Raw genomic sequence first — 23,106 nt, 5'->3', positions numbered from 1 at the left:
ATATTATACAAATCTTTAATAATTTTTAATGTTTTGAGCTTCAAAATCTTGTTCTAACTATTTTCATTCATATATCCTAGAAAAAATTAAAAAGTTTTTTAGAAATAAAAATGTTTGTATGTAAAGTATTGAAAATATTCTAGATGAGAAGACATTCTCCAGAAGAGATTGATATTGATTGGCTTTGTGAAGCCATCACAAAATCAAATAATGGAGTTAAGTTAACTGATATTTGCGCGAAAGCTAAAATAAATCATGAAGGCAGAGTTATATATAATCATACTATCTTAAAGTATTCCTAGAAATTTCCAAAATTAACCGAAATATAACTGTACAGAATTACTATTTTCGAGATAAAATTCATATGGAAATACTAATTCATAACGCTTTATGTTATATAAAATTTAATTTATAAAAATTTCAAAATAAATCAAATTTAACACAATGAATATAACTGCAATCGAGGTTTTTGACGATTGATTCTTACGAGAAGTTTTCCAAACTTTGAGTTAATGTCAAGACATTAACTCAAAGTTTGGAAGTCTAATAAGGGGAATTGTAGGCTATGAGGTACTGATTATATATCAGTGCCTCATAGCCTGCAATTCCCATTAGAAATCGGAGAAACTTTGTCCGCATAACTGATGATGCGGACAAAGTTTCTCCCATTTCTACTTAGAATGAAAGGGCAAGAGGTATATAGGTACACTATATATCTCTTGCCCTTTCCTTCTTACCTAAAGACTTCCAATCTTATTTTTTCCCAATTTTCCCCTAAATTTAAATCTTATATAATATAAATAAAATACATAATATCAATCACAAAAATTAATGTTTATTTTTTTAATTAAAATTGCCGCGCAATTTAAGGTTTTCTGTCACTTTTTTGTGAGCCATTTCGGTACGAAACATTTGGATTACTTTTATCTTTTTCTTTGTAAATTCCCAGAAATTTTGCTGCCTTAATAACTGCATTGTAACTGATTTGAAATTGTTTTGGATTCATATTGAGAGTCCAATACAATTTTTGAACCCCACATTTGTAATTTTCATAAGAATTCTGAACCTTCAAAATTAATTCTGGAGTTAATTCCTCTTGTGGAGGACCACTTTTAATTTTTGGTGTACCACCGATTTCTTTGAATGCTTTTTTGAGAGTATTTCTTGAAATTTGTTTGAAAATTGTAACATTTTAAGAATATGGAACTTTTTTCAAAACTGTTGCGTAAGTTAACTCACCACTTTCAAGTTTTTCATACATATATCTTACCCATTCATTTGGAATACGAGGTCTCGAGTTTTCGTTCATTTTTTTTACTTTACAAAACTGTTTATTTTTCAGAATTTTTAAATTTGAAAACATCCATTCTATATCTGATAAATAATATATTATTTTTCAATCAAAATATTTTGATTATCATCTCAAAAGTGTTCTCAAAACCTAGTTTTTCTTATTTTGGATAATCATAAATAAAATCGTTTTAAATTACTTCTTCATTTAAATTATAACAATTATTTTTGGTTTTTATTTTTTTGGATCAAATCCATTTTAATAGAATTTATATACTATTCATCTATTAGTAAACACTACCGTATATTATTTTTTAAGCTATCTTATTTTTTGAAGTTTTATTCAAATCTTTGGTCGCAAGAAGAATTGCATGATAAATAAAAACATTTAATCAAAGTCAATTTTATTTTTCATATTCAAATGGACTGAGTGTTAACATTTAACATTTTTTGCTAATTGTCGTCAAAAATTAGGCGTAAAGCAAAAATTGATATTTCATATGGTTTATGATAGATAAGCATTATATTCCCACTCATTATATTCGTAAATTTTGAGGTTTATCCTTCGCTTTTAATATCTCATACCGAAATGGCTCAAAAAAAGTGACATTTTTGGCGCCAATAATTTGATTTTTCTGATTCTTTCTATTTAGATATATTTATTTAATATTCATATTCCTTTATATTGCCTCATATTATTTCCCATTTTTAATCATATTATACAAATCTTTAATAATTTTTAATGTTTTTTAACACAATGAATATAACTGCAATCGAGGTTTTTGACGATTGATTCTTACGAGAAGTTTTCCAAACTTTGAGTTAATGTCAAGACATTAACTCAAAGTTTGGAAGTCTAATAAGGGGAATTGTAGGCTATGAGGTACTGATTATATATCAGTGCCTCATAGCCTGCAATTCCCATTAGAAATCGGAGAAACTTTGTCCGCATAACTGATGATGCGGACAAAGTTTCTCCCATTTCTACTTAGAATGAAAGGGCAAGAGGTATATAGGTACACTATATATCTCTTGCCCTTTCCTTCTTACCTAAAGACTTCCAATCTTATTTTTTCCCAATTTTCCCCTAAATTTAAATCTTATATAATATAAATAAAATACATAATATCAATCACAAAAATTAATGTTTATTTTTTTAATTAAAATTGCCGCGCAATTTAAGGTTTTCTGTCACTTTTTTGTGAGCCATTTCGGTACGAAACATTTGGATTACTTTTATCTTTTTCTTTGTAAATTCCCAGAAATTTTGCTGCCTTAATAACTGCATTGTAACTGATTTGAAATTGTTTTGGATTCATATTGAGAGTCCAATACAATTTTTGAACCCCACATTTGTAATTTTCATAAGAATTCTGAACCTTCAAAATTAATTCTGGAGTTAATTCCTCTTGTGGAGGACCACTTTTAATTTTTGGTGTACCACCGATTTCTTTGAATGCTTTTTTGAGAGTATTTCTTGAAATTTGTTTGAAAATTGTAACATTTTGATAAGAATATGGAACTTTTTTCAAAACTGTTGCGTAAGTTAACTCACCACTTTCAAGTTTTTCATACATATATCTTACCCATTCATTTGGAATACGAGGTCTCGAGTTTTCGTTCATTTTTTTTACTTTACAAAACTGTTTATTTTTCAGAATTTTTAAATTTGAAAACATCCATTCTATATCTGATAAATAATATATTATTTTTCAATCAAAATATTTTGATTATCATCTCAAAAGTGTTCTCAAAACCTAGTTTTTCTTATTTTGGATAATCATAAATAAAATCGTTTTAAATTACTTCTTCATTTAAATTATAACAATTATTTTTGGTTTTATATTTTTTTGGATCAAATCCATTTTAATAGAATTTATATACTATTCATCTATTAGTAAACACTACCGTATATTATTTTTTAAGCTATCTTATTTTTTGAAGTTTTATTCAAATCTTTGGTCGCAAGAAGAATTGCATGATAAATAAAAACATTTAATCAAAGTCAATTTTATTTTTCATATTCAAATGGACTGAGTGTTAACATTTAACATTTTTTGCTAATTGTCGTCAAAAATTAGGCGTAAAGCAAAAATTGATATTTCATATGGTTTATGATAGATAAGCATTATATTCCCACTCATTATATTCGTAAATTTTGAGGTTTATCCTTCGCTTTTAATATCTCATACCGAAATGGCTCACAAAAAAGTGACATTTTTGGCGCCAATAATTTGATTTTTCTGATTCTTTCTATTTAGATATATTTATTTAATATTCATATTCCTTTATATTGCCTCATATTATTTCCCATTTTTAATCATATTATACAAATCTTTAATAATTTTTAATGTTTTTTAACACAATGAATATAACTGCAATCGAGGTTTTTGACGATTGATTCTTACGAGAAGTTTTCCAAACTTTGAGTTAATGTCAAGACATTAACTCAAAGTTTGGAAGTCTAATAAGGGGAATTGTAGGCTATGAGGTACTGATTATATATCAGTGCCTCATAGCCTGCAATTCCCATTAGAAATCGGAGAAACTTTGTCCGCATAACTGATGATGCGGACAAAGTTTCTCCCATTTCTACTTAGAATGAAAGGGCAAGAGGTATATAGGTACACTATATATCTCTTGCCCTTTCCTTCTTACCTAAAGACTTCCAATCTTATTTTTTTCCCAATTTTCCCCTAAATTTAAATCTTATATAATATAAATAAAATACATAATATCAATCACAAAAATTAATGTTTATTTTTTTAATTAAAATTGCCGCGCAATTTAAGGTTTTCTGTCACTTTTTTGTGAGCCATTTCGGTACGAAACAATCCTTCGCTTTTAAGATCATTGAATTTGATTTTTATATAAAATAGTTATATATTAGAAAATAATATGAGTTTATGTGATATTATTTTTCAGAAGATTTTGTGTTCTTCTTCAAAATTTTATTTTTTTATTAAAAAGAATCTTTACAAAATATACATTTACTTTAATTAATATTTAAAAATGTGCTCTATCAAAAGTTCCAAAAATTCAATATTTTAGCTTTTCTGAGGTGTCACTTTTGATGAATTTCTGTTTACAACAAAATAACTTAGAAAAATTGCCGCGCAAAATAAGAGTAAGTGTCACTTTTTGTCACTTTTCTAGTGATGCATTTCGGTACGGAACAAAATTTGCACAATATGATATACAATACCAGTTTTTGGAACAGGATCTTAAATGTAGAATCTATATGATACATTTTTGGTTCTTTGTATAATAAATCTTTAATTCTACAATCACCATAGACAAATTGAAAATCCACTGGATTATCATAATCATCAATATGATAAAACACCAAATTTTGTTGAGAAGGTGTGTTTTTATTGTCATCTTTGTACTTTTCAACAAAATCCTTAAAGTTTACATAATGATTTTGTTCTTTCGGTAATTTGATTAATTTATTTGATATTTCTTTCTTAATCTGTCTCAGTGTTTTTTTCATCATATGATAAAAATATAAAGTTATTGATTAGTGGAATATTTAATGCCTGATATGATGCAGAAATTGCATCCACCACCTTCTCCCACTTGTGAAAAACTGCTGAATATACCTTCGTAAGAAGATACTTTTTGGTGAGTATTTAGATTGCGGTGTATCACCTTGATGAATGTGATGATAATGTCCACTAACATATTTATAAGAATTATCTTGAAGATGAAAGATAAAACCAGCTGTACAGCTCTTCCTTCTTCAATAATGACGAAGAACAGTAATTTCATCTGCTTGAGTATGTGAATCTCTTGTATAATTGCAATTTGCAAACATTTCTGCTTGCATCCCATACCGTCAATACTGTACGAAATCAAAACATATATTTGGGTCAGCTACTGGAGCTGAGTTATCATTAGCAAGATTCATTACAAGAATGAATTTTTGAAAAAAAATGACAAATGTAAACAAATAAGGTTATATATTATCATAAATAAATAATAAATCAAAATTGCTATTTCAATAAGTAATTAGATAAAAATGTCTTTCCAATATGTTGATTATAAACAAACATCTAATAATTTGTACAATGGAATACAGTACAAATACATCGGGATAAACAATGTTGTTGTGTTGTAATATGATAAGAAATGATAAATTTCTAAATATAAACATCTAAGAAACTAGATAGGAAGTAAGTGTGCTTCCTATCTATATAACCCGAATGAGTCTGCAATGCTTTTGTCAGAATTTGTCGAAATTCTCTGGTATGTTTTTGGCGGAGATCAACTCTGAGTTGATATATATGTTTGTTACCATGAGTACTTTCTATCTGTATTTATTTTAATTATTAATTTCACTCTTTTCCTATGTTAAATTGATATTTTTTCTTCCATCAAAATTTAGCAGTTTTTCAATTATTATATTCATTAATTCATATCCAAATTTTCTTTTGAAAGTTAATTATATATATATATTTATATTAATTTATATGTTCAAATATAAATAAAAAATATAAAATTTATTTTCATTTTTTAAAAGATATATAATAATGGTTATAATGATTTATTAAAAGAATCTAAAATTTTGATGTTATTTTAAAGATACTAATTTACTAGTCACTTTTCGAAAATTCTACATTTTCCATCTTCATATGCTATTGACGAAAATGTAAATTTTTGAAAATGACATTTATTATATTCTCAAGCAAAGATAAAAATAATTTTAAAAATATCGAGTTATTCAAATATTATGATGGAGAAATGAGTGATTCTTCAATAAATTATTTCAAAGAAAAAATTCATGATTTAACTTCTTCAAGTGTACCACAAATAATTAATTTCAAAAGTTGAATGATATAATATATCCAACTGAATTTGGAAGTTTTTCTTCTAATTAACTCAGATATTACTCGCCGCAATTTTCTTGCAATGAAATATTTTGCAGATCATCATGTTCATGTGATAACATACCCAGGTCACTGCACAGCAGCAGCACAACCATATGATGTTGTAATTGCACAGGCATTCAAAGATATCTTCAACAAATAATTTTCCAATATAATTGATTCGGGGCACAATGATAATACAAGGAGTTTAATGATCTAAGCATTTATTGACTAATGCCTCGGTATTTTCGTAAGACGAAATGGTGGAAGTGAAGTGATGTTGAAACCTTGATATTTCCTCGAAATTTCTACAAAACATATATTAGACATAAAGCATATATCTTATTTTATTAAGAATGTTGAATAATAATATTATTAAATATTAAGTTTTAAAAAAGTTAATTAAATTCAAAAATGAATATATATTATTATTGGATAAATATTAATCAGAACAAATGATCTTTTTATTAATGCTAGACAAAAACAATTATATTAGATGCACATGATTAACATCTCTTCGTCTGATGATGTTTTTCAATTAAAAGATTATTATATACAGTTGAATTTACAAAATTCTTAATTCATAATTGCATGGCACAAGAGAGGTATGATCTGCTTATATGTTAATGATAGATATACCATATTATTTCCATTACTATAAATAACTTAAAGAAATATATCTTCCAAGTGTATTTTTTGTTCAATTTTGTTTGAAAAAATTTAAAACGCATTTCTTATCTTGTTTAGCTTTGATAAGTTGGATTAAATAATATTACTAAATACAAATCATGATAACAATTATATATTCATGCTAAATGCCTGAAGATCTGGTGAAAATATTGAGATATGCCTCACTTCCATCATTTCGTCTTACCACAATTGAAATTTCTACCACAAATATATTAGACATAAACTATATATCTTATTTTATTAAGAATTGTTGAATAATTACTTTAGATCATGGAACTATAAAATTATTATTTGTTAATATGAAGCTTTAAAAAAGTTAATTAAACAATATATATATATATTATGATTGGATAAATATTAATCAGAACAAATGATCTATTTATTAATGCTAGACAAAATCAAATATAATGGATGCACATAATTGACATCTCTTGGTCTGATGATGCCTTTAAATTAAAAGATTATTATATACAATTGAATTTGCAAAATTTTGATTCATAATGGCATGAAACTAGAAACGAATTATCTTCTTATATATTAATGATAAATATACAAAACTATTTTCAATACTATAACTAACTTAAAGAAATATATCTTCCAAGTGTATTTTTTTATTCAATTTTGTTTGAAAAAAATTTGAAATTTTTACAAAAATAAGTTGGATTATATAATATGTATAGATACAAAACATGATAATAAATAGATATTCATTCAAAACACCTAAAGAAATGGAAAAATTATTGAGATATGCTTCACTTCCACCATATCTCAATTGTGAGTCTTTCTTACAAGAGCAACTTGAGAAAATTGATCCCAACATCGGATGTGATAAAGCAAATGTTTACAATGATACTATGCAATTTCCACAAACAATTTTTTAATTTACTCTGCTTCCGAGATAATATAAAGTTATCAAGATGAATCTTAATTATGCGACAATAATACAACTATTGCAGCAATTAGACCGCGAGATATGAGGAATGATGGTATAAATCATGTTAGTAAGTTTAAAGTAAGATACAAACAAATATTGGCACTGTTTACTAAAATTAAAAATTTTGATATCATTTTTTCCGATTTTTTTTAAAAAAAAATATTATTTTTTCCGGAATTTTTTTTCTTCGATAAATAACTCAATATATAAAAGCTATCAAGATGAGTCGAATAAAAATTATATGTAACATTATATAATACTTGTAAGTTAATGCAAGTCAACATCATCATATATTCGCTTAATATCGTTATACTCAGTTCCATACGGGCCACCTTTTTTTGGGGAACTGAGGGAAACTGAGCACTTTTTCTCTGTGAATATTAGATTTTTTATTAATATGTTTAAACAAATATTATCTATTACTATATTTTAGATTATTGTTTAAATAAAATTTAAATTATAATAAATATTCGCAGAGTTTTGATGAAAAAAATGTGTCACTTTTGCAAAAATTGAGAGCCCTTTTGGGCAACTGAGAGACGATTATTTTTGATCAATCAATCTCAATATCTCAATATCTGTTAGTTATTAACTAAAAGTAGTTGAACATTTGATATCAATTATTATTGTTATCAGATATTATTATCCATTTATAGTTAAATCACGCAATTTTTATCTAGTTTTAAATAATTTAACGATAATATTTTGGATTTGGAAGCTAGATTTGTAATATATCCATGTATACTGTACCCTTTACAAGAATAGTGTACAATTTTTAACTAAATTGAAATTTTTGAAAAAGAATCTTATTATTTGGAAAAAATATTGTGCTTTTGAATGAATTTGAAAATATAAGAATACAAAAAGATAATATAAAACATATAGTAAAGGGTTGAATGTATATTTTGATGTATTGAATGTGTTATTTTTAGTTACCCTCAGTTTCCCGAAAATTTTAGGAAAAAGAGCGATAGTTCCCTCAGTTTCCCGACGATTATTTTAACTATGATTTCCTCAGTTTCCCGAAATGACGATAGTTGTAAACTTCACTCAGTTTCCTCAGTTGCCCGACGATTATTTTAAACTTTATTTCATCTGACTTTTTTCATTTACTTTATTATCTTTATATTCTTCATACATTATCTTCTATATTTATCAATTTCTATTAAATATTTCAATTATACAATTTTTGACTAAGTTATTCTTTTATACTATTATACTTTGAATTATCACCAATCACTTAATTAGATATCTTTATTTAAATACATAATATCTAAAATTGATAGTGATTTTTCAAAAGAAAAAATTTCTCTGTAAAGAAAAAGTAAAAAAAATAATGGATTTTAAAATTTTTGCTAACAAACTAGAATTATCAAGAGTATATATCGACGTTTCAAATCAATATTTATAAACACTTATATTTATTAAAAGAATTTCAAAGAAATCTGTTTAATTTATTGCATAATTTAACAAGAATAAGAATTTATGAAATCCAATAAGTTAAATAATATCAAAATTTTATGATTTAGGAAAGTAGATTATATATATTGAAATAATAGAGAAGCAATAGGATTAAGAAAAAAATTAAGAAAATAAAAATGTATTGATAACTATCGTCATTTCGGGAAACTGAGGAAATCATAGTTAAAATAATCGTCGGGCAACTGAGGAAACTGAGTGAAGTTTACAACTATCGTCATTTCGGGAAACTGAGGAAATCATAGTTAAAATAATCGTCGGGCAACTGAGGAAACTGACTGAAGTTTACAACTATCGTCATTTCGGGAAACTGAGGAAATCATAGTTAAAATAATCGTCGGGAAACTGAGGGAACTATCGCTCTTTTTCCTAAAATTTTCGGGAAACTGAGGGCAACTGATAATAACTTTATATCTATTTGCAACTCAATCAACATTCACATAAAAATCGCAAGTATTATTTCATCCCCACATCATAATAATGTTTGTTTCTTAATATCTTAAAAAATTTCAAAATCTTATATTTTGAATAATTAGCATTTATCGTAGATTTCTGTTTAAACATAATTATCAATCATGATTTCAATCAACTTTTTTTGCTATGATATTCTTTATCTTGGGAATTCGAAATTGAGCTTGTTTCATTTCTTATCTACTCAAATATTAGAGTTATTCTAAAATCTAATATTAAATATATAGTTATAAGTGCAATTATATACTAATATCAAATTAGAATTTAAATATCAAGAAAAAATAGAGTAAATAATCGTCGCTCAGTTACCCAAAGGGGCTCTCAATTTTTGCAAAAGTGACACAATTTTTTCATCAAAACTCTGCGAATATTTATGATAATTTAAATTTTATTTAAACAATAATCTAAAATATAGTAATAGATAATATTTGTTTAAACATATTAATAAAAAATCTAATATTCACAGAGAAAAAGTGCTCAGTTTCCCTCAGTTCCCCAAAAAAGAGATCTCCTAATTTGCATTATTTTTAAAATATGTGTAATTTTAGTTTTGCATACATGTCACTTTATTGTTTATTATGAATTTAATGAGTATAGTGTTTTTATTGAAGTAAATCAAAAAATTATTAAATTAGAATTTTTTCCATTAATTAGAGGGATTATAGATGTATTGAGATATAATAATTTATTTGTTTAATTAATGAGTGCTACATAGTAATTGTGTGAGTATTTTGAGTTTTTGTGTTAATTGCAAGATTTTTGCATTTGATGTGTTTTATGATTTTTCATATTCTCACATTGTGTATGATTTTATATAATATATTATTACATTTCACATTATCTATATGAATTATTCAATATTCAGAGAGATATTTTGTGGAGAAATGTGCAACAGGCAAAGTTTTTATTGTGATATGATACACATATATGATAATGCAAGATATATGTATCAATGTACCTTATATAATATATATGTTAGAACAATCTAATATCACACTCATATAAAAAGTTTCCTCGATATATACTTCTTGTGCATCAAAAAAATTCAATTCTGAGTGAGGGAGTTGCGTTAGATTTATTATTATATTGTAAAATATGAATACATAAGATTATAAATATATTATTAGTGTTTTAACTAGCAGGTCCTAGTTTTTGATGTGCACACACGAATATAAATTTATTTATTACAAAATTTGTGATTTGTCGTTTAATATCTCATATCGAGATTCCGGATATATATATATAGTATATTTGTTTGATTCTTATCAAAATATTATGAAAACACACTTTTTTGGCCTGAAATTTAAAAACATACTTAAAAACTCAGCTTTTCACAATTAGAAGATCGGAATAATATTTTCGATTGGATAGAAATATGGAGATTCGGGATGATAGGCAAAATTCTGTCTTTGAGATATGTATGGTATTTATATACGATATATGTTATAATGATCGTTCAAATATTGTTTAATTTAACATTTTTAGCATAAAATTTGAAATTGTATAAAAAATACTAGGCATGCAACGGTTTTACGTACTGACCGTTTATATTTATATTTATATTTTGTTTCGTGGACGAATGACTGTTACGAAGTACCAGTCATTCGTCCACGAAACAAAATATAAAAATCAACACCGCATTTTTTTCCTCTTTTTTTTTCTTCTTCTTTTACTTTTCCACTTCCTATTATTTCACTTCTTATAAATTCCCTTAAAAAGAAAAACAAATTATAATGAATTAAATAAATAATGTACAAAATAATAAATAAATCAGAAAAATAATAGTTTATTCGAAGTTAAATAACTAAATTGAGCTGACTGAGAGTAAGTTGAGATAATGAAAGAATAATGATGGAACTAAAGAGGAATGAAATGTGAAGAAGGGGGAATACAAGGAACGATCAAGGGGAATTATGCTTTCATAAACTTATTCATTGTCCTGAATTTCCTCATCAAATCTGTCCAAATCCTCCGATGGCCATTTGTCTTTCAAGGCTTGAGGAGGAGGTTCTGTAGTGTCAGAAGCTTCACATGCAGCACTGCCAATAAAGATTTCACGAACATCGTCAAGCGGATCTATAGTCTTTTCTCGATATTAGAACATTTTAATGTAACCATTGGTGGAGGAGGGAACTCTCGATTGTTAAGCGAATTCCAAACCACGAGGGGTTGTAATATATGCAAACGCCCATATTCCTCCGCCCTCTGAGTGAATCGTTTTAGCAAGAAGCTTCTCCATGAAGACACTTGCGAAACGATTTCCTTCTCTGCTCAGCTCTTCAAGCACATTGCGTGCATTATAAATGCACGAATTTACACGCGACATAGGAGTCTTGGAGTCTTCAAAGATGAGGATGAGGGTTGCAAAGATCTCTTCTTGGTCTTTCCCTCATCTAAGGCAACACATGAGTATGGCATATCAAAAGTAGAGAACCTGTTCATAATTGAGTGATGTAATTGATTTGCTGTGTAAATCATATCTTCTCTTAATTTGTCACGTTTTCTTCTGGGGATAACTTCCGCTGCTCTTGGAAGGGGTGTCACTCCAGGTTTTCTGTCACATGTATATCCTGTACAAAATGAATAAAGAATTAAATTATAAAATTCTACTCCCACTCCTGCTGTTAATGATATATTGTGCCTGGCCAAAAGAATCACAAGTCTTCTATACACACTGTCTTCATTATATTCTTCATTTTTTTCTAAATGTATTTCATTGGCATTACAAAATCTTCGAATATCATTTTGTATTGCCTTATCCGGCTGGCATACATGGAACTTTCCCCTTTTTATATCTTTCTTGAGTAGATCGCTTTTTTGGAAAAATAACATGGAAATATTTGGCCATCTTCTGTTGGAACCTGAATTGTACACTTGAGAATCCAGTGTTTTGATTTTGCGATATATTCTTTTTTTCTCGTATTTTCTAACATCCGGAGGAATTTGGACAAAATTCATTTATATTGCGCCACATTATTCAATTTCAAAAAAAAAATAAAAATAAAATAAAAAAAATTGGTAAAAATATTATTTATCTTAAACATATTAAAATTGTTTTAGAAATGATTTTATTCGAATTTCTGAGGGAAAAAATAATAAAAGAATTAAATTTTATATGTTTTATAATGCTAATTTTTATATTTTTAATTTGAACACGCACTTGTTTTGATAAATCTTATTGAAATAATTCACAAGTGAGTAATATTTGAATGTACGCTTACGCATGTAAACATCAGAATTTTGAATTCGCACCCCTCACGGTGCGTGTTCAAATTTTCGCACTTGAGAACACGCACATAGATCCATATTGTACATCATTGCATATTTGTTTGTTTTTTATATATATATATATATAAATAGAAGCATTCATAAAATTGATACATTCCATAGTATAAAGAAATTCCATAAAAAAATCAAGAAAAGAAAAAATGACGATTAAAAGATAATTTTTTTTATTTTTGAATTTCGCAATTTGCGAAAATTTTCGGCGAAAAAAATTCATACGCACAGTTAAAATGCGTAATTGCCGCATCACTAAAAATACTAATATTTTGTCATTTATATTATTTCTATAGTATTATCTCGAAAATGTATGGTTATAAGACCATAGTTATAAAAAAATTGTGACTAATAAGACTTATGAGTTTACTAATATAATATATTCTGACTATGTTTATAAGGTATATACAACAGAGTTCAATATTCAAAAATTTGTGTGAATATAATTTTATTAGAAGAATAGTGAGGGAAATCAAATATGTAATTTATGTTTCTATGAAAAAATATGAAATATCAGACTGTATTTTTCAAAATTTAAACAAAATTGTAAATATCTCTAACTGAGGCGTTTGCAGCAATGACATGACAATTAAATTTGGCATTAGAAACTTTTGTTTCAACGCAGTTCACCAAAGCTGGAAAATTATTAATGAAATATACAATTCATCAAATGTTTTCAAAGTTTCTTGAATTACAAAAGAAAATATTTTCTGCTGACAAGTTTATTAATACAATATATCCATCAATGACCAGAACAACAATACATGATTCTATGATAGATGTAGCACAAAGAGAAGATAATGCAGCATGCACAGCATTTTCAAAAATCGGATTTGTTGGTGTGGCCATCGATGAGGGAAAAGTCCAATTTATATGAAATGTTTTCGTTCCTTGCGCTTGTCATCATATCCATAACTCCTATTCGTATCAAGCTCAGAAAGATCCGAACCTCAAGCAAATTGTGCAAACATTATAATTGGGATGAAATTATTAACCGAAACGATGAATATAGATGAAGCAAGAAAACAAAATTCTTCCTGGATTCAAAATTATACGGGCAAATGAAAAATTATATGGTGTGTCAAATGTCAAATGTCAGATGTCACTTTTGAAATAAGGATTGCAGAAATGGCGAAAATATATAAAGATCAGCAATCACAAATTGATGAATTGAATAAGTTAGCTAACTTGCAAAAATTCGAGATTTCTCAATTGCAGAAATTAATTGAATCATAATCAGCCGACATGGCCAAATTGAATCAGAAATCTAACTATCAGACATTAGAGATTTCTCGATTGAATAAAGTTATTGAATCGCAATCATCAAAGAATCTTGATTTGAATTAATCAAATCAAGATCAAAAGTCAAAGATATCTCAATTAATTGAAACAATTGATAACAAACTATCATAAGACGAAATGGTGGAAGTGAACTCAAAATAAGAGTAATTAGGTTATTTTGCCGACCAAATATATTTACAAGGCAAAATATCATATTACATGTCAACCTATTATCAGTATGTTTTGATAAAAAAATTTTATCAAATATCATATTAAAATTAACATCTATATCTATATCAATATCTACACTATAAATTTTTTTATTCAATATCATAGATTTCAAAAATTTATTTCAATTTTAAATTAATTTATGGTTTTCATCAAAATTGTTTTTTATTAAAAAGCATGTTTCACAATTTTTACGGTTTCTTTCAAAAGTTATAAAATTTCAGATGAGTCGAAAGATCTACGATCTAATTGATATAAATTGGATTCAATCTGCAATTGAACAAATTAATCAAGGTCAAAAACTCAAAACAATACTTAGCAATGTCCAACTCACTGATGGACGCATTATACCATCAATATCTAAAAAACATTCCACTTAGCAATTAAATCAAATGGAATTCCTGACACAAAATTTAAACCAGGGCGTAAACCAATCGAACCACCTGAGGAATTATTAAATACAGTAAATAAATTACATCAAAAAGTTAAAAAAATCGGAATATCAAGAGCATACGGAAGAATTATTACCGATAAGGATATGTTAATTCAAAGGGAAACCGAAAATGCTAATCATGATTTAGATGATTTACCAATTTCACAATTAAATACAAATCCAATATGTTTTTCAAATTCTTCAGAATATCTTTCTGAGTATACAAATTCTGATTCTGATTCATCAGCAGAAAAACTTTTTTTCTTCCAATTCTTCCGAAGAAGATCCACAAATGAGTCGGAATTATCTGAGATATACTCCATACAGAAACTACTCAAAATTTGGAAAAATCAACCGATTATTTTTAACAAAAAATTATTGGAAACAAACTTTTCAGAAAGAACTGTTAAAGAAGTGTTTCAAAATTCTGAATATCGTTCAACCTGCCAAAAAATTCAACCAAAAAAAAACAAAAACGAAGCAGTATATATAAACTTAATATGGCATGTCGATATTCATTTTTTAAACATCGTCAGGGTGAATATCTTTATGCGGTTATTGACGATAAATCCCGAAAAATTTTAGCATGGGCTCACTTGGAAACAAAAGAAGCTGCGCAAACAAGTAGAGTAATTGACCAATGTTTCCAAAAATATGGGAAGCCCTTTGCTATATGGAGTGATAACGGAACAGAAAATTTTGGGTTTTTTCGAAATTTATTACAAAATGCGAACGTTCAAAGTATTACAATTCTCCCACATTGCCCATATATGAATGGGAAAATTGAAAGGTTTTGGCAAAATGTGGAAATTGAAGACGCCACATGGAATGATATACAAAGTCTTATAGAAAATTACAATTCAAACCCACACACAAGTTTACCAAAAAACCCGACATTACATACATGGTACACACCTAACAAATTTTACGAAATTTCAGAAAAATATGATTCAAGTAAATTACCGCTTTGGATTGTAGATGGAGTTGTTAAAGATCTAAGAGAGTCAATAAGAAATTTCAACGCTTCAAGAAGGAATCAAAGAAATTGACGAAGTTCCAGAATTTTATTCAACAATTCTTAATCAATTAACAAAAACTATACCGAAACTTATCTTACCATCCAAATCAAATCACATTACATACGGAATAAACATTTAATCTTTTACCATTAAAATTATATTTATACGTTATTTAATTTTTTTACGTCTAAGTTACGTATAATATAAAGTAACTATAGTTTACAAGCTAAGGAACAAATCAGCATTGAAACTAAAAAATGCTGAAATATTATAATAAATTGAAGAAATACTGTGATAGAATACCTAGTTATACTAGACACTATTATAATATGAATACATTTGTATTGAATATCGATTAAAATAAGATGGAACCTCAATTTGACAGACTCAAGTTTCGAATTAGAGACCAACTTTCATCAGCATAGTATATGTGCGCAAACTACTGCATAAGGGTATGCTTATCTTTTCATTTTAAAAAATAACGTATTTGAATAATTTCGTAAAAAATTAGAATTACTCGATATTAAGCATATTGCTTTTCTATTCTTATATACGAAAAAAGGAGATTTGACAGAATGTCAAATCTCCTCAAAAAGTGACAGTTTACATGGCAAACAATTGCGAGCAATTTTTAGCCATTTTGGCTCAAAACTATAGTCTGCGAGGTACATAGATAGAATCAGTACCTCGCAGACTCTAGTTCTCTATATGGCGCCGAGAAATTTTGGTGAAATGTCGTCGCATTTCACCAAAATTTTCTCGACGCCATAGGATGAATTGGAGGGTGTGAGATACTATTACATATAATAGTACTCACACCCTCCAAAACCTCGAAAATCTCAAAATTTCCTGCAATTATCATCAACTTTGCATAGCACAATCGGCCAAAAATTCATTCAATTGTCCTTCTTCTCAATATTTTTTAACTCTTTCGATTTCTTTCAAAATATCTTTCAATAATCTTTCAATGATAAATATTATACAAAAACGATTAGTATGAAACTTTTTTGCATTTTAAAAATATTTTATATTTCTGTTTTATTTCAATTTTTATATTTTTATTTTCCTTTTTTAGATGAAACTTATTTGTTTACCAATATTCCTTATTTTATAAAATTTTTCAATTGAATACTACAATAATTTTATCTCTCCTTTATTAAATTTTCGATTTTTATGTTAATTCTAATTCTTTGCACTATTTCTTGTCTAAATCTTCTAAAATTTTTATTTTAATTTAATTTGACACATAATCATCCTTTTAATTTTCGATTCAAATCCTTATCCTCTTCATTATTTTTCAATAATTTTTTATCGTAACTTGTAAAATTCGTTCTTTTATAGCTGTTTAAATAATCCAAAACCATGATATTTATTATTGTTAATTATTCCTAATCATGGTTTTTTCAATTAATTTTAATTTTTTATTTTCTGAACCATTTAAATTAATTTTGTAATGCATGAAAAATAGCATGACTTCATTTTTGACAGTTTACAAATGTAAAGTGTTGCATCCTTAAAAACTTGGAAATATATACATTCATGAATTATCTTGTATATTAATTGAAAATCCATAAAACCCTAACAATATTTTTTCTCAAAAAAAAACTATAAAAATATAAATAAAATTAATCGTTAAATAAAAATATTTGATATTAGAATTTTATTGGAAAAATAAAAAACTTAATATTTTAAAGAAATACTTAAATACTTGAATGTTTTAACTTTTACATTATCATATAGACTCTCAAATTATTGATTGGAAACGGTTTGAAGGTTATCAATTAAAAAAAATTGTGAGTTTTTTAGATTTTTGGCAATGAGTTTTAAAAATTTGTGAGTGAGAATGTGTGTTGATGCTTGGCACTTTGAAGGGAAGATGTTCTGGGTTCACAATTATTAATGGGATAAATAAAATGATTATAAATATAATATATTAGAAAATAATTTGCAAAATCTCTCCATTTTTATAAATTTAATAATAGAAATTGATCTATATAGAAAGAGTGTTTTATCTATTAAGTTTTTGGCTTTTGCCTTCAAATCATTAATATAATTTTTTCAAAAAAATTGTTTTATTTAAAATAAACAAATTTTATCAAATAACTAGTATTTTTAAATTATCTTTTGAAAAATTGAAAAATTTACAAATTAAAAAATGGAAGACATCTTGGTTCGTCTCGAAAACCCAGAAGATCTTAAAACTTTTCAACTCCCAACCGTTCCCGCCGATCAGGTTCTCAACGTAATTGAAGAAAAATATCAAGAATACATTAATAATCCAAATGTAACTCTCGAAGATACGGCAAAAACACTTTCAATAGGAAAAGAACGTTTGAAAAAAATTTTCGTACTACTCGGCTATCCAATAAAAGAAAGAGGAAGACCAAAGAAAAAAATTTTTGAGGAAGATGTATACAAAATTTTGGAAATTAAAGCACAATATGACATTGGATACAAAAGGATCAAAGAATCATATTTCGAAAAAGTCGAAAGATTTACATTCAACGATGCTTTCAAAATTTTCAATCAACAACATTTGTTTACATTTCACAGGCATCAGAAAATCGACGAACATCCACATGAATACGTTGCTCAATATGTTAATCAATTGTGGCATACTGATTTGAAATTTCTGAAGGACGATAACGGTAACCTTCAATATTTAATTTCATTTCTTGATGACAGAAGCAGATACATTATTTGCTGGGATGTTTTCGATACAAAAGAAATGAAAAATACTGCCAGAGTATTTCGTCACGCAATTGATTTAGTCAAATTAGTTCCACATGGAATTCTCACAGATAATGGAACAGAATTCATTGGAAAAGATTTTGAAGCGGTTTGCCAAGAATTCAATATAAAACATTTCAAAACTCATCCGTACTCTCCAGAGGAAAATGGAAAAATTGAAAGGAGTTGGGAGACTCTTTTCAAGACAAACCCTGGAGTGAACGTCTTTGAGTTCATCCCCAATGTTGTTTCCCAGTATAATAGGGTATGGAAACACTCCGCATTATTCAAACTCTTTGGGGAGAAATTGACTCCATTTGAGGCCTGGGAAAGAGGCCCCAAATGGACAAAAGATCTCTGCGCTGAACCAGGCTTCGAAAAAAATCTTAGAGATTAACAAATAATTTCAAAAACAAGAAAATTCAAAAAATCACAAAAAGGAAGTTAAGGAATAAACACTTACATTTATTACATTTGGATTTTTTAAAAAATTCAGTATTATTTTTAGAAATAAGATAATATAGTTCTAAATAAAACAAAGAATGTTAAGAATGAAGAAGGAATTAGCGGATGCAGCCGAAGCACACTCACAAATTACTCTCAATATCCACTCAAATCATACAAAGTTTTGTCGAATAGTTTGATATAAAGACAAAAAATTTACAATTTTTAATTAAATCCGAACAATCTTACATATGCAGCTGAAGCACACTCACAAATTACTCTCAATATCCACTCAAATCATACAAAGTTTTGTCGAATAGTTTGATATAAAGACAAAAAATTTACAATTTTTAATTAAATCCGAACAATCTTACATATGCAGCTGAAGCACACTCACAAATTACTCTCAATATCCACTCAAATCATACAAAGTTTTATATTTTCATTTTATTGTTTCTTAATAAAGAATTTACTTTAATATTCTTAATTGTTTTCTTTTTTATATTTAATTTTTGATATCTATTTTAAAAAACTTATACAAATTCGAGTCAGCTAATAATTTAATTGAAAAAATAAAAAGAAAACATATAATTTTTAATCCGTCTAATTGAATAAGCAATATTATAAATATTATGTTAAACGGTTAATTTTTTCTCAAAAAAATTATTTCGAATTTCCGAAATTTTTGACATTTTGGCTGAGAACTATGGTCTGCGAGGTACATAGATAGAATCAGTACCTCGCAGACTATAGTTCTCTATATGGCGCCGAAAATTTTTTGGTGAAATGTCGTCGCATTTCACCAAAAATTTTTCGGCGCCATAGGAAGAATTGGAGGGTGTGAGATACTATTACATGCTATAGTACTCACACCCTCCAACTCCCAATCAAAATCGCATAAAATTTGCTACTTATCTTCAGATTACCTCCCATTATAAAATATATCATTGCTATCTCATCGTACTATATTTCCACCCTATTGTATTTAAAAATATAAAATTTTTTGATAATATATTTTTATATCTTGAATTTTCAAGCAAAATATTCACAGATAATATAATGGGAAATCTATCTCAACCTAGCCTTAAAGTACCAAACTCCTGCTTGCATTCTCACTCACAAATATTAAACATCCATCTCCAAAAAACTAAATTCTTCACAATTTTTTTAAAATTGAGAACATAAAAAATGTATGCATTCAATAATTTAAGATACTAACAAATATTAAAAACTTCAAAATATCAGATATTAACGTTTTTCAATTAAAAAAATATCATTTTGCTTTTCAATTCGAACATAAATCTTAAATATTTTTAATTAATATCTGATTTACAGCATTATTATCCATTTATAAATCTGACAAATAAATGACAAAACCATCATAAATAGTGTCACTTTTTGTCAAAAGTGAAGTCACGCTATTTTTCATGCACAACACATTTAAATTAATTTTGTTAAGAATATTTTTTCAATATAGACTTCTGAAATAATTAAATTATTCTCAAGTTCTCACAAATTATTTCATTTCAAATTTGTTTAAAATGAATTTGTACACCTTAGTTGATTCAGCTTGACTTGAAACAGCTCTAGCACAGATTCAAAGGCGCACACCATTAGCCATTGTTCTCACAAATGTTCCATTAGTCAACAACACTATTCGTTCATCAATTAACAAGATAACATTTTACAAAGCTCTCTTATGTAATAGACTAATTACTATTGAAGAGTACTTACATCATACATACAAACTTCAAGAGTTTACTACTTTCTACATTAAATATAATAATCGACTCTACGAGTGTTCATCCATTTTGAAACACAGAGATGACACTCTCCTTACCGATTATTTGATATTACAAAGTTCAAACGACTCTCGTATACAGGAAGAACTCTCATCAGCCAGCACTCCTCTACAACGCCAGCTTTCATCAGCCAGCACTACCAACTCTGTTCCACAGCAACAGCTCTCAACAGCCAACGCTCCTCTACAAAGCCCACTTTCTGCCAACACCCCGCCACAACGCCAGCTCTCTGCCAACGCTCCTCTTCAACGCCAGCTTTCATTAGCCAGCAGTACCAACACCCCCCCACAGCCACAACTCTCTGCCAGCACTCCCCACAACGCCAGCTCTCTGCCAACTCTCTTCCACAGCAACAACTCTCTGTCAACACCCAGACACAACTCCAGCTCTCTGCCAACACCCAGACACAACGCCAGCTCTCTGCCAACACTCATCTTCAACGCCAGCTCTCTGCCAACTCTCTTCCACAGCAACAACTCTCTGCCAACACCTCGGCGCAGCAACAACTCTCTGCCAACACCCAGACAAAACGCCAGCTCTCTGCCAACTCTCTTCCACAGCAACAACTCTCTGCCAACACCCAGACACAACGCCAGCTCTCTGCCAACTCTCTTCCACAGCAACAACTCTCTGCCAACACCCAGACACAACTCCAGCTGTTGTAAACAGAAATTCATCAAAAGTGACACCTCAGAAAAGCTAAAATATTGAATTTTTGGAACTTTTGATAGAGCACGTTTTTAAATATTAATTTAAGTAAATGTATATTTTGTAAAGATTCTTTTTAATAAAAAAATAAAATTTTGAAGAAGAACACAAAATCTTCTGAAAAATAATATCACATAAACTCATATTATTTTCTAATATATAACTATTTTATATAAAAATCAAATTCAATGATCTTAAAAGCGAAGGATAAACCTCAAAATTTACGAATATAATGAGTGGAATATAATGCTTATCTATCATAAAACCATATGAAATATCAATTTTTGCTTTACGCCTAATTTTTGACGACAATTAGCAAAAAATGTTAAATGTTAACACTCAGTCCATTTGAATATGAAAAATAAAATTGACTTTGATTAAATTTTTATTTATCATGCAATTCTTCTTGCGACCAAAGATTTGAAATAAAATTTCAAAAAATAAGATAGCTTAAAAAATAATATACGGTAGTGTTTACTAATAGATGAATAGTATATAAATTCTATTAAAATGGATTTGATCCAAAAAAATATATAAAATTTGATCATAAATAAAATCGTTTTAAATTACTTCTTCATTTAAATTATAACAATTATTTTTGGTTTTATATTTTTTTGGATCAAATCCATTTTAATAGAATTTATATACTATTCATCTATTAGTAAACACTACCGTATATTATTTTTTAAGCTATCTTATTTTTTGAAATTTTATTCAAATCTTTGGTCGCAAGAAGAATTGCATGATAAATAAAAACATTTAATCAAAGTCAATTTTATTTCTCATATTCAAATGGACTGAGTGTTAACATTTAACATTTTTTGCTAATTGTCGTCAAAAATTAGGCGTAAAGCAAAAATTGATATTTCATATGGTTTTATGATAGATAAGCATTATATTCCCACTCATTATATTCGTAAATTTTGAGGTTTATCCTTCGCTTTTAAGATCATTGAATTTGATTTTTATATAAAATAGTTATATATTAGAAAATAATATGAGTTTATGTGATATTATTTTTCAGAAGATTTCATTCTATATGCCTATGAAAAGTACTCTCAAAACTAACTTTTTCCTAATTATAATTAAATCTAGAATATTGTATTATGCTTAGTATTATTGTTATATACGAAAACGATAAAAACAGTTTGACAGAAAAGTGACAACTTTACGTGTCAAAAATATAAAAAGTGATATTTTATTCATCATTATCTTCTTCATAATTTATTTCATATTCTTCGTCTTACCAACAAAAGATGGGAATGTGAACAATTGCGGGCAATTTTTAGCCATTTTGGCTTGGAACTAGAGCCTGCGAGGTACATGGATAGTATCAGTACCTCACAGGCTCTAGTTCTCTATATGGCGCCGAGAAATTTTGGTGAAATGTGGTCGCATTTCACCAAAATTTTTTCGGCGCCATAGGATGAATTGGAGGGTGAGAGATATT

At 27.5% G+C, this 23,106-nt stretch overlaps 1 protein-coding gene across 1 annotated transcript, besides 20 other annotated features; it reads right to left on the bottom strand.

Annotated features, from left to right (window-relative positions):
* Positions 1 to 526: 526 nt before the first annotated feature.
* Positions 527 to 733: a mobile genetic element.
* Positions 734 to 2,129: 1,396 nt separating this feature from the next.
* Positions 2,130 to 2,336: a mobile genetic element.
* Positions 2,337 to 2,468: 132 nt separating this feature from the next.
* On the bottom strand, positions 2,469 to 2,915 carry TVAGG3_0103580 (transposase-related family; the record flags this gene model as incomplete). Its single annotated transcript, XM_001292319.1, has 1 exon — positions 2,469 to 2,915. One exon carries the CDS (start codon positions 2,913 to 2,915, stop codon positions 2,469 to 2,471), a length of 447 nt encoding a protein of 148 aa, XP_001292320.1.
* Positions 2,916 to 3,737: 822 nt separating this feature from the next.
* Positions 3,738 to 3,944: a mobile genetic element.
* A 401-nt stretch (positions 3,945 to 4,345) lies between these two features.
* Positions 4,346 to 4,383: a mobile genetic element.
* Positions 4,346 to 4,383: a terminal%2Cinverted (terminal inverted repeat of Banshee-A3 transposon ID:TVAGG3_0103560).
* A 1,128-nt stretch (positions 4,384 to 5,511) lies between these two features.
* Positions 5,512 to 5,610: a mobile genetic element.
* A 9,010-nt stretch (positions 5,611 to 14,620) lies between these two features.
* Positions 14,621 to 14,669: a mobile genetic element.
* Positions 14,621 to 14,669: a terminal%2Cinverted (terminal inverted repeat of ISTv2 transposon ID:TVAGG3_0103540).
* A 75-nt stretch (positions 14,670 to 14,744) lies between these two features.
* Positions 14,745 to 15,939: a mobile genetic element.
* A 280-nt stretch (positions 15,940 to 16,219) lies between these two features.
* Positions 16,220 to 16,269: a mobile genetic element.
* Positions 16,220 to 16,269: a terminal%2Cinverted (terminal inverted repeat of ISTv2 transposon ID:TVAGG3_0103520).
* A 1,750-nt stretch (positions 16,270 to 18,019) lies between these two features.
* Positions 18,020 to 18,071: a mobile genetic element.
* Positions 18,020 to 18,071: a terminal%2Cinverted (terminal inverted repeat of LTR286 transposon ID:TVAGG3_0103510).
* Positions 18,072 to 18,128: 57 nt separating this feature from the next.
* Positions 18,129 to 19,096: a mobile genetic element.
* A 70-nt stretch (positions 19,097 to 19,166) lies between these two features.
* Positions 19,167 to 19,219: a mobile genetic element.
* Positions 19,167 to 19,219: a terminal%2Cinverted (terminal inverted repeat of LTR286 transposon ID:TVAGG3_0103490).
* A 2,386-nt stretch (positions 19,220 to 21,605) lies between these two features.
* Positions 21,606 to 21,643: a mobile genetic element.
* Positions 21,606 to 21,643: a terminal%2Cinverted (terminal inverted repeat of Banshee-A3 transposon ID:TVAGG3_0103480).
* A 1,133-nt stretch (positions 21,644 to 22,776) lies between these two features.
* Positions 22,777 to 22,838: a mobile genetic element.
* Positions 22,839 to 22,958: 120 nt separating this feature from the next.
* Positions 22,959 to 23,067: a mobile genetic element.
* The last annotated feature ends 39 nt before the right edge of the window (positions 23,068 to 23,106 follow it).

The sequence above is a fragment of the Trichomonas vaginalis genome, chromosome IV (genome assembly GCF_026262505.1).
Source record: "Trichomonas vaginalis G3 chromosome IV, whole genome shotgun sequence".
NCBI lineage: Eukaryota > Parabasalia > Trichomonadida > Trichomonadidae > Trichomonas > Trichomonas vaginalis.
Note: the sequence above shows the minus strand (reverse complement) of the source record. Positions and strands in the feature narration are given on the sequence as shown.